This window comes from Seriola lalandi, unplaced genomic scaffold (assembly GCF_002814215.2).
Source record: "Seriola lalandi dorsalis isolate HSWRI2012SDOR001 ecotype SW California unplaced genomic scaffold, Sedor1 jcf7180002054357, whole genome shotgun sequence".
Lineage (NCBI taxonomy): Eukaryota > Metazoa > Chordata > Actinopteri > Carangiformes > Carangidae > Seriola > Seriola lalandi.
In genome coordinates this window covers 618,757-631,779 of record NW_019524910.1, presented here as the reverse complement: position 1 = coordinate 631,779, position 13,023 = coordinate 618,757, and the positions used below count along the sequence as shown (strand labels likewise).

The 13,023-nt window shown below is 38.6% G+C and overlaps 1 protein-coding gene across 2 annotated transcripts in view; it reads right to left on the bottom strand.

Moving 5' to 3' along the window:
- Positions 1-7,163: 7,163 nt before the first annotated feature.
- The window catches only part of apaf1 (apoptotic peptidase activating factor 1), a 42,259-nt gene continuing 36,399 nt past the window's right edge, over positions 7,164-13,023 (bottom strand). For both annotated transcript variants that reach the window (XM_087174489.1, XM_023408234.2), the window contains exon 27: positions 7,164-8,954. In XM_087174489.1, coding sequence (XP_087030615.1) covers positions 8,808-8,954 — 147 coding nt within the window. In that variant the 3' untranslated portion in view covers positions 7,164-8,807. The remainder of the gene's footprint in view (positions 8,955-13,023) is intronic.

The window sequence follows — 13,023 nt, the reverse complement described above, 5'->3', positions numbered from 1 at the left end:
GCAATAATAGTAGAAAAGTTTTTTCCAAACATCACTGATAACTGTCTAATTTTTCAATTGTAACCTTTTCCACTAATTGTATATATCCTGGTCACAATTCTTCAATGACCAAAATAAAGAAAATGTAAGAAAAATTTTTCAGTTGAAATGAATAATACCCAATATATTGTTATTAGAGCTGCAATAATTAATAAATACATTAGTTGATTGACAAAAGTGATCTACAACTCGTTTGGTAAATCAAATCATTATTTTTTCAAAAATCTAAAAATGTAAAACTGTTAATAATAAAATCTTTTCGTTATGCACCGTTGGTTGAATAAAACAGGCAATTTAATAGGGATGTTGCCTCTGACCGAAATTATAATGGGCATTTTTCACTATTTTTTAACTACATAGACAAAATCCAGAAAATAACTGGTCAACTAATCGAATACAAAAGTAACTGTTAGTTGCTGGCCAAATTATGGTCCTCGAAAATATATTATTAACTAAAAACTACTGTGTCAATCTGCTCAAGGAACTTATTGAGCCATTTTTAAAAGACACATATTTGTGGCGTGTTTTACAGATGTATGTGTTCAGTAGGAGCCAATGGGCTGAGTGCCAAAGAATGGGTTGGGAAGTCAGACAGAATAACAATTTATGTGTTTTGTTTTTTTTAAATGGGATTTGTTGACAATAAAAAAAATAAAAAAAATAGAGTAAAGCAGCCTATTTAATTTATTGAAAAACTATTCAACACAGTATATACTCCCACCCTCTAAACACATGCTGACACTTAAATGTGCCTCACACCTCTCTCTGAGGATGTACACGTATGATTGTATTTAGGTTCACCTTCCCTCACTTTTTCAAAGTGAGTATGTGTGTGTTAATGTGTTTGGTAGCTACCCAAAAATCTGCATGCAAGCAAAGTGAAAAATAAATGAGAGGAAAGAGGAAGACCAGAGAAAAAGAGCAGAAAGAATGAAAACAAAATGAAAGTCTTAGACAGCAGACAGAAAGCCAGAGGGGAGCTTAGTTCTTTTGAAAAAGAACCTTTTCTAGTCTCCTGGGAGTCCACGTGCAACTGTAGACCTCTGACTGGGAAACTATAAAGGTTTAAATGTCAGCCTCGCATTAGCTTACACTTCTAAACAGACACTGCTGCTAAATCGGGCTAATTAGGCTTATAGGCCTCTGAACTTTACATTTTAAATGACTTTTTAGGGTAGATGCTGTTATCTAGGGTGCATTTGCAATCTGAATATCCAAAAATAAACTCATGATTTTATCTCTTACTATGATTTTGTTTTTGCTTTATGCATCACAACAATTTAGCATTATTAAAATCAACACTCTTGAAGACAAAATCTTAATCACTCCTGAAACTGGACAATATTCAGGAGTTCAAAAGGACAAAGCCTCTTTTTTAGTCCCAGTCATGCCACAGTGAATTACAGTATAGCTGCTTTCACACATGGACTGCAACCATGAACTTATCTAGACATTACCAGGAGGAGGTGTATGTGAGAATGTAAATATCTGAATCAGCTGGACCAGACATTAACCAGACTTTACCCTTTAAGGTCCCTAATGCAAAGTCTGTGTAATTTCTGATTGACCCCATGTGTGAATAGAGCAGGTCATTGTCCACAGAGTTCACAGCAAGTGAGTGGGCACACTGATGATGTTTCTACCATGCGACTGGCAAGAAAACGGAAGAATACAAACATCCGAGGGTGAAGAAAAGAAGGGTCATTCACACAAAGACACAGATGAAAAGATTCAGAAACTTCTGTTGGTAAGTGACGACGCCAAAATAATCACACATATTCAAGAAAGGTAACTCTGTTGTATGTTATGAAAACAAAACACACGTCATGGCCTGCCTCCTGTACGCTCTACTCAGGTGTTATCCCTCACCTAAAACAAACGGTATTTCCAGTAGGTGAGATACGGACAATTTCTTGTTGTGTGCTACATGTAAAAGGGCATCTCCGGACAATGTCTGGACCTGATTCTTAAGACATTGTGCTGAGTTTATATAAGAGAACAGCTTATGACACAAACTGAAGACTGCAGCCAAGAGGGGGAAGGTGGTGTCAGTAGTGTGTAGACACTCAAGACAGCCAGATAGCTGTAATTACTTCAGCAGCAGACAAAGATTAATTAAGTAGCAGAGTAGAATTAATGAGGTTAGTGCACACCTCAACCACATTTAAAAACTTCACACCATTCCCGTGGAGACTGCAGCGTGTGTAAATGCACGTGGTGATGGTGATGCACACAAAGAGACGAGGAAACAAGTCGTGGAATTCAATATTTCCCTGTTTTTCATTTGGAAAAAACCACATGAGAGATGTTGTTACACAAATATGCACTCAGAGAAATAAAAAGATTTTTTAAAAGCATACAGCGCCAGATGAATTGGCTGTTCCAGACCAAACCAGATACTGGAAACTAATCCCACCTTCAAGGTGCCAAGAAGATCAAATGTGTTTAACTGTCACTTGAAGGCAAAAGGATCATAGCTAATTATCTGAACTTGACAAAGCCGTCTGCACAGGTGGGAATGTGGAAAAGATGAGATCAGCAACAATTTAAGATGCTCATTCTTTCCTCACATAGGCCCATGGCTAACTGCATACTAAAATCAGACAGCTAAGCTTTCTTTGCGCTTATGCAAATTTGTGTAATCGTAGCTGGAACATGACTAAAACCTGCAGCAGACATCCAATCCAGCCCCTATGAAAGACAACACCCTAAATTTGACACAATCACTTCTGTCTTATGTTTCAACATCCAGTTCAGACCCAACTGAGAACTGTGTAGCAGGAAAACAGGCTGCCTTTACATCACCCACTAAACAAGTATATAAATAGAAAGTACTGAAATCTGACAGACAGCTGGCAACATTGCATTAGTATGTCATATGGCTGCTCAAATCTTGCACCATGATTGGACCAGTTCCCAAATCTGACTGGCAGCCATGATGTGCTGCAGCGCCCAGAATGCCTAAAGACCCCGAGACAAATGGTTTCAAGTTTACTGTCAGAGGATAAGTAGTTAATGTCGTCCTGTTTTGGCCAGATAACAAGGTCTCTTGTTGTGTGAGATGGAGCACACCATTATTCTAAATTTATACAAAGGGCAGATTTACCACAAGTATTCAAAGCTGGTCCTGAAAATGAAAAACACGTGGTGAGGTCAGGACAGCTATATTTCACCCAGGGAAGATCTGGGTAAAGGCTGGATGGGGTTTTTCGAGTGGCCTCATATTCTGACTGACCTGCTGTTTTTCTGACTTGAGAGTAACAGAGACATATTTGATCGGTTGAATTTCATTTTCAAATGATACGGAGGCTTGCTGAAGTTTGCAAACTAGCTTATTTACAGTGGCAAGAACTATTTGTGGATTATTAATTTCAGCACATTGTGCTCGTCTATGCTTGTGACTTTAATGAAGGTCAGAAAGCAGGTAATGCCAAAGGGTTCACATATGTTTTTTTGCACTGTATTAGATAGCACCTTCACCCTGGCTATTTTGTCATATTTCTTTTCTTTTCTTTTTTTTTTTTTTCTTAAAAGGAACAGTGTTTTCTTACAAGGAAGAGGCATTTACCAGAGGGATTCAATAATGTAAGACATAACTGAAAGCTGAGAGCAGGATGAGACACCAGACCATTAAATTGCTCAACAGAATTGAATATGTGAGCTACACTTGAGACGTCTGAAACTGCAGTTGAGGTCATTTCCCATGACAGCAAATCATTATATCAAAAAGATTGTTGACCAACAAGGACTTTGCCGCCCACTAGGGCTGAACTCCCAATAGTTTGTATATAGATGTCGCAAGAGCTCTAACTTTAATTAAAACTTACAAAACAGTGCCTTAACAAACTCTAGCAAGTGAAAGTTTAAGCCAACATCTGTTGATTTTACCTGCTAGTTTGAAGCTTGTCACTGGTAAAGATAATCAGCTGTTAATTCTCTGAGTTGGCTTAATAACAAAAAACCTATGCTATCGTCTGGTTAATATGCTGTCCATGCTGTTGCCTTGCACAATCAAGGTGCAAAGTTGTAAACAGTATCACTAAGTGTCATTAGTCAGATGCGAATCACCAGCAGTTTGTCATTATAACCATCACTGACTAACTATACAGCTGTTATCAATAAATACAAACACACTTTTGAACCTTGTTAGCCAGCCACACGTGTCTGTCATCACATAGAAAACTAATTATATAAGCACTGATGAATCACACTACAGCTTTATCAATCACTGCTATAACCCAACAAAATAACTAGGCTGAGAAATGGGCCGCACCCTTCACCCAGCATACAAGTTTACTCAAAGTCAACAGATGGATGGGACATGTGTTAAAGATATATGAGCCACCATTGCCTCAGTAAATATGAACACCTCGTGTCATCATGTACTGCAGCATAGACTGCCCTCCAGCGTGTGTGTAAACTAGTGGAGTGATGTCACTATGCAGAATGTAGGATAAATATATTTCACGCACACACATGTATAGAATATGATCCGCACCTGTTGTGTCTAATTTCAAGTCATATATTCTGCTACCATCTGAATGTCAGCACCAGTGACATCTCCAGGATCTTTTCACAGCTGTGGTCTAGTTATTTCAACGTAAAATAGTTAAATGTATAGCAATAACATCTATTTACCATTTCAAGGTCAAGTAAATAAACATATATAATAATAATTGAACAGATTTACTGAAATGTAAATATTTCAGTATGAACAGTATATTTCCTTATAAACTGGACAAGGGGATGACTGACCTGGATTAACTGACTAAATCAAGTTTGTCAGTTAAAAAAAAACACAGATGTTCACAAAGCTACTTTTAACTGGTATCAGTGTGAACAATTATAGTGATTCCAGAGCTGAAATATCAGTCAATTAATCAATTAGTCGATCAACAGGAAATTAATCAATAACTATTTTGATAATCCATTCATCATTTTCACTAATAAAAAAACTTAGACATTCGCTTGTTTAAGCCTTTCCAAAGTTAGAATTTTCTTTTTTTCTTTCAGTTTTATATCACTGTAAACTGTCTCTGGTTTTTAGACAGTTGATCGGACAAAACAAGACATTTGAAGACAACACCCAGAGTGAAGAATATACACATGCACAAAAATACACAAACAGCTATAATGTCCACTTCTTCTTTGCACTGTGTCTACTTTTTATTTGTTTTTAGCAACAACAGATAAACAAAACAGAGGCCAATGAGGCCTGTGGAGATCTAACCTCTCAATCCTGGCACCCTATAAAGAATTCATCAATGTATGCCAACAAAAACCACCCATATCAGTTGTCTAGTGTAAACATACATCTATTAAAAGCTGCATACAGGCAAAGCTTCAATTATAAACACCTGCATCAATAGAGGAATTAATTTGTCAAATTTAAGTGGAGGCACAGCAACTCTAGTGAATCACACTGAATAACACTGAATCACTGGCCATGTTGGTGACTTGGCCAAAAAAAAAAAAATCACATTTATCAAACCCGAAGTAGTGTAAAATAACACTCAAGTCCTGGCAACCTGTCTACACTAGCTTAGCAGTTAAACCCCCAATAAACATTAAGTAACATAGCAAGTAGTCTTACCTTAAACCAGGTGTTTTTTCTTGGCCTTCTTCTGTGCAGAAACGTCCACCATGGTACAATATCCCTGGGAACTGAGCAGAAATATAATAAAAGTATCACTAGTCTTGTTCATTCTTGAGGTCATACATCCCAATTTGGAAAAGGAGCACTCACTATGGTGCTCACAGGTGTGCACCGGTGAGCTATTTGCTAGCTTAGTTTAGCTAGCACCAACACAAACTTCACAAACTAACCTTCCTCCGCGTCCTCCGAGTTGTCCTAAAAATATAAGTTTTCACTATCTTCCTCGGTATCATTGTCGGTTTCTTCCTTTTTCTTTCTTTCTTTCTTTCTTTCTTTTTTCCTTTTTTTTTTTTTCCTGAAATTGGGACAATTTCTTTTGCCAGTTTTCGACAAACTGGTTTTTAGTTCATTTAGGTTGCCCGCCGCAACAATTCAACCGGAACGGGCGCTATGGTAACCGTATCTATGGAGCAGGGCCACCCTGTGGCGGGGAGTGGAAAAGCATGACGATGTAGCGTTCAATATAACAAACGCACTCGGTGCTTATCCGCAAATATTAATTTTGTACATTAAACGTTTCCATTCATATAACTCCAGCCTCTCAGCTTTCACCCTCTACAAAGTCGCAAAATGTATTTTATTATTTTAATTTAAAAAAAAAAGCTTCCTGACAATGCATTTTTCCTTTCCTCCACCTTGTGTGTAAATTGGCATGTACAGTATGATGCTAAATGTATTGTATGACAAACAAGAGAACTGTTTTGTCGACTTTCTAGAGGAAAGTCAATTTGAATATGAATATGAATGTGTACTACAGCAGAATGACAGCTGTCAAACTATCTCAACTGGTCCAGATGTTTTGACTTTTTTCTGTCTCCTTCCCAAAATTCACATTGTTGGCTCATCTCTAAAGGGTTAGATTGAGACAACTATTTGATCTGCAGATAATCAAATTTACATAACAAACTCAACTGTTTTTTGTGTGGACAAGTAAATGAGCAAATTATGAAAAGAAAAACAGTACAGAGAGTTTCTATCTTGTAGTCACTGTCCCTGTGACTGATGCTATATCTGATCCATGTCTTCTTTTTAAACTGATATACTGTAGAGAGAAACACAATAACATATGGTATTTCTTATATTTACATATTTCTTTACATAAAATGTCAGGACACCTATTTTTCCTGCTATTCTGAAAATATTTTGCGCAAACAGTGCTGAAAAAAATCTTATTTATTGTGTTCAACAGGTCATTGAACCTCGGAGCAGGAATGACTTTCACTCACTTCACTGCAGGTGTGAATAAATGTTCTCAGTCACAGGGTGACATATGGAGTAAAAACTGGAGGTGACACAGGACAGGATGGGTGACACTGAGATTCAGCCAGTGTGGAGTGGACATTTAAACCCAATGTCAAGCAGCAGCTAGAACACTGGAGAAGGAGGGAGGATCTCTGCTAATGCATAAATTGCATGTGTCATTACACAGAAATAGCATCATCACAGACATTGAACAACACACAACAAATCATAGTCAACAATCATAGTATGTAATTTAATCAATTATAAATTACACTCACATTGCACCACATTGTAAACAGTATCAATACATCCTGAGCAGACATCAATATTTCAACAATTATGTTTGACAGATACCTCCACACAGGAAGGAAGTCGGGGAAAAAGCACCAGTCAGGAAGAGCACAGTGTGAAAACGAAAACAGCATCGTTCAGAAACGTTGAAATTCATCCTTACTTTGTCCTTGTGTGCTTATTACTCCTACTGGAGCTGGAGACTGTATTATCCCCACTGCAATGAATAGGTGTGATAGATTACAGCACGTGGAGGGGATAAACTCTCGGTATCTGTATTGTCAAATCAAAGTAAGAATCCATTTTTAATTTTCTGAACAAAGCCACATTTGCAAAACCTTCATGAAAGATTGTAACTCCGGCTTCAAAGTGCTCAGAACAGGAAAAGGCTCCATAGTCTGACAATGTGTTATAAAGACTTAAAAAGAACTGCTTAAAAAAAATGAAGCAATTAATAAAGCACAAAAAGTGCCTTTAACTTCTGCAAGTAGAAATTTGATTATAAATTATAAATCACATGGTGTGATTTTTTTTTTATAGAAAATATTTACCTTTGATCTAAGTTCAAAAGTACAAATAGTTTGGATGTACAAAAAGACACACAGGCTTTCAAAAGATTTTGGACTCACTTTTAAAAGCGTACTGATTAAAACTTAATCATGCTATCAATTTTTAATGCTTATCAAAGTGCACCAGAAGTTCTATCTGTGCTGGTGAACTGGAGAAGCGTAACCCATTAACAGAAAACTGAAGAAACATTCAGACTAAAGGCTGCAGTGTAAATAAAAGGCTCAGAAGTGTTTGTACTAACGAAAACAAACACAAGTATTAAAAAAATGAAGGTTCAAGAAACATCACAGCACAGACAAGTCGAATGCACGATATCTTACATCGATTACAGACAGCGGAGTGGAAAACCTCTCAAGTCACATGCAATAATGTTCAGCCCTAATGCAGTATGGATTTATAATTAGCATTTATTATTCACATTTAACTTAATGCAAGATTCACTATCTTTAGCCTGTTGGTATTTACCTCTTTATTCAGTATGAGTGATTGATAGATCTACAACTTGTGAAGACCTGATCGACAACATTGCTGGCTTTTTTTTTTAAGTAAACATGTTACTATCTGATGCACCTTTTGCATGCATTTGCATCTACGGTCTTAACACACACACAAACACACATACACACACACACACACTATCATGTTGCATCTACACTCTCCAACAGTTGATCGTCACTGAAGCAGTTTTCATTTAAAGTTGGTATAAACTGGTCAACTCAAGTTAGCCGAGTCATTTGATCCCACAGAACTGAAAGTGTGTGTCTGTAATGCTCTACTGTAATGCTGTTGACTAGTGTCAGCCTTAATGTAGAGAGAGCGTGGTGGAAAAGCAAGCTCTGCATCTCAGTGTGTGCGATTCTGGGATACCGCAGCTTACAGTTGAACCGTCTGTAAAATGTCCTTAATGCAACCAAACACGTCCACTTTAATACACAGTTTCAGTGACACTGTAGTTTTGAAAATGTAGTGGTTGGCTGGATGGGTTTGGACTGATGTTGTAGCATTGCCATCACACCACCCTCTGGAGGATGTAGAGGATGCCGATGCTGTCGATGGTGACGAAGGTGGAGAAGTCGGATGACACGTGGATTCTCTTCAAAGCACTTCCCGTTGGGTAGAAGGTCTGCAGCGCCTCGCCTTTCTCCACATCCCACCACTGCATATGGGACAAAGACAGAGAGACTGTTGGAATGTTTTAAGCTCTTAACAGACATTACACTGCTGTACAGTATCTGGGCCAAACCGGAGACCAAACTGTGCACAAACTCAGAGGTTGTCAGTAGGAAAGGACAGACACAGGCAGACACACTGTGAAAACGTGACACAATTAAACATTTCTGTTTTGTGACACATCAGCTCTCCCAAAATTATGAAGTGACATTTTGGGAAATGTGCTTATCTGCTTTCTTGGCAAAAGTTAGATGAAGATGAATGATCGATACCACTCTCATGTCTATACAGTTAAGTATGTAGCTGGAGCCAGCGGTGGGTTAGCTTAGCTTAGCTTAGCATAAAGATTGGAAACAGCTAGCTTGTTTATGTCCAAAGGTAACAACATCCACCGCCCAGCACCTTTAAAGCACCTGCTGTATGTGTGACCCTGATTTCCTGTTGCATTGTCATTGGATGCTGCTCATCCAAGGTTTCAGGCTTGTCTTTGAGATTGTTTTGGCTATGATTGGTGCGGCTCTGACAGCTTATAACGAGTCATAACGTGTGATCTAGATGACCCATCGTAACAAGCATGAGTGTGAATTTCATGCCGATTTGAGGGTTTTAGTCTCAGATCACGAAACTGTCTCTGTGACAGGTAAATAATGTCAAAAATCAAGTGGTGCGTACAAGGCTTTATCCGAATCAGACACTGAGACAAACACAGAAAAAGAGACACAGAGGGATTTATATTGGTTGCAAAGAAGACCATGATGTATTCAATAGTATAATATCACACTCAAACTCACACACACCCACGGGCTCAGTCAAACACATAGATACAGACATTACACACCCCTCTCAGCAGCTTTTCAGAGTGATTCCGTTTAATCTTGGTTTAAAGTTGACATTTTCCACTGAAGCTCCATCTCACTGGGATGATTCATCAAAGGCACATCAAGTCAATCATTTATAGCCTGACAAGAGTGTGTGTTTGTGTGTGCATCTTCAGCTTTGACAGTATAAAATAATAAAATAAAACATGACATGAGTCAAATTAATAGGTTGAGGCTTTGGTGGTGTATGTTTTTTTGTTAAAAAAAACCTGTTTGTGTGTGTGTGTGTGTGTGTGTGTGTGTGTGTGTGTGTGTGTGTGTGTGTGTGTGAGAAACAAAAGCAGGCCAACTCCACAGTCTCTCGGCAGACAGGCAGACAGACACACTGTGACAAGAGGGGTGGTGGCAACAGATGTCAAGCTTATAGAACAATCCCAACACACACGCTTGCACACAAACAGAGTTCATTAATCACACAAACCTTCAACAGCAATAAGGGGAGCTCATCTGCATATTCCTAATATGGCATCAAAACACAATATATAGCTTCAGTTTTCTTCATTTTTTTGCCCAGATTGTCAAGCTGTACTGTAGATGTACTGTGCAGTGTGTGTATGTGTGTGTGTGTGTGTGTGTGTGTACACTGAAAAATGGCCCACTATATTTCTGTTGCTGCAGGGGGTTGGCCACACTGCCATACTTCTGCTGATTGGACTTCCTCCACTGCAAACATCATAACACACACTCTCTCACACACACACACACACACACACACACACACACACACACACACACACACACACACACACACACACAAAGTTTGCCTGCCTTATATGCAGTGGAAAGGCGTCACAGTGACTTTACCAGCCTTGTCACAACACACAATTGCTACTCATAAATGCTACTAGGAAATGCTATTAAATTGTAGGGGTCCCAGAAGAGCTTGAAAAAGGTACTGCCCCAATGACATTTTGGACTCAAAGAAAACATTAAACTCTCCTTTTTTCATCTCACAGTTTACTGGGTGATGTCATTAAAACTAGGTTATGTATACACAAGTACATTAAAGATGGTTCCTGAAGTACAATGTGAATAGCTCTGACAGCTAACCTGTGCTTCAGTGGTTCAGCTGTGTTAATTTTACAGTCTAACAGTCCCATTAACTTGTTTCCTTACTTTCTAAAAATAAGTCTTTCATTATTGTCACTCCATTTGCTTCTCCTCTCCCTCCTGCTAATCAACAGTAAGCTTACATTGATTGTCTCCCTCACCTCAGGTCAGTGGTAATTCACTGCCAGTCTCCTGCTGGTAGCCCAACATCCATGTACACTATGAAACATTTGTTGTGGTGCGAGATGGTTTCAGTTTTATGTGGAACAATAAAACAAGTTCAACCTGACCCAGTTATGTCCTCTTTTCCTGCTTTGACATCCTGACACAGGTCAGATCCAACAATAAACATGGATAAATGTTCTGACATTCGAGTCAGAGGCCTGCTAACCTGCAGTTGTTAATAATTCACTGTGTAAAGATAGTGTCTCTCCTCAAACATGTCCTTCTGTGGCCCTCCACCCAGGAATCAGAGAGGAAAACATTTTACACAGCACGCTACTAAAAATACTTGAATGAATCACTGCAAGAAAACATTAAATTGAATGTAGCTAATGTAAAAGCTGCTTTACATAATGTCTATTGGTACAGACCCGGTGCTTATCTTTTTCTGTTTGTGTGTACAGCACCATGATGAATTTGCTATGTTAATTTGCTGCCGCCCTCAAGCCCAAATGTGACCTGAGCGTGAACATGACATTTAAACAAACAAATTAATTCTGTGCTTCTATAGAGTATGTAAATGTAAACATATAGAGACTGAATAACAGGCCTAAACATTACATACACATAAATCATCGTTTGGTATATAACATTATCCCCTCCCCCCGAAGATATCTGGGCTTTATGAGGATTTTGTTTCACACAAAATGAGAAGCAGATGCAAAACAACTGCACAGTAAAAATTTATGTTCACAAGAGCTGCAGCAACATTTTCAGCAGCACACACACACACACACACACACACACACACACACACACACACACACACACACACACACACACACAAATGTATTTACTATATCAGTGTTTCCCTATCTATGATCAGACCTACCCGGTGTGATCACAGCTATTGATGAAACAAGTCCAGCTGGAAGTTTAATCTAACTTAAACTTCAAGCTGACTATGTTGGGTAAAACACACAGTAGGTATGATTATCAAACTAATTTCAGCCGGCAGTCAGGCATTGATTTATTTTTTTCCCCCTCACACATAACAATAGTGATTCAGATTTTTTCCGCAAAATTGCAACATGCTGTTATCAGTCAATCTCCTGCTGAGCTGAATCACAAAGATCCTGACACATCTAATCTGACGCGACTCAGCTCGTCACCCATTTCGATACAAGATGATAGTTTAAAATAGGAGTCACACTCCTTTAATGGATGGTCTTTTTCCTGTGTATTATAGCACCGCTGCTCGTTTTCCCTGAAGCATAAAAAATGTAATAGCTGCTTAGCTGAGGCAATTAGGTGGAAAAAATGGACCCATAAAATAAAGCGTTACCAAATTAAGATTTGATGATCTGAAAAAGAAACAATGGGCAGTTTGCATCTCATACCTGAGCAAAGAACGTTTCAAGGTCACACAATGACACCTACCCACTGTTTTGTCCAGGGATGAAGAGAGAAAGAGAGATGTGTGGCTGGATGAAGGAAGATAGACAAGATAAAGGTGGGATCGATAAAGAGGTGGAGGGATGAAACGAGGATACACACAGAGCAGATATCAAAGGAGAGAATGAGACACTTGGTTAACGTGTAATTGCATCTGGATGGAAGGAAAGATGGCTGCCGGCTGCCAAAGCGCTGACAGCTCACACAAAGAAATAATACTCAGATGCTTGCACACACACACACACACACACACACACACATTTACGTATAAATGCAGAAATAAAAGAGCCAAACAGACGAGGGAGAGAACAAGTAGAGTGAAAGAACAACAAGGCTGAATCCCACGACAAACAAGGGCAACAGACGAATGATGAAACTCCGTGACGAAACAGAAAATAAAAGGAGAAAAAACACTCCATAATGCCAACTGGTTATAAAAAAAGGATTAGCAGAGAATGTACAGAGGAAAGAGCTGGTGCAGAATAAATGTTTAAAAGAGTCTGCTCGCTC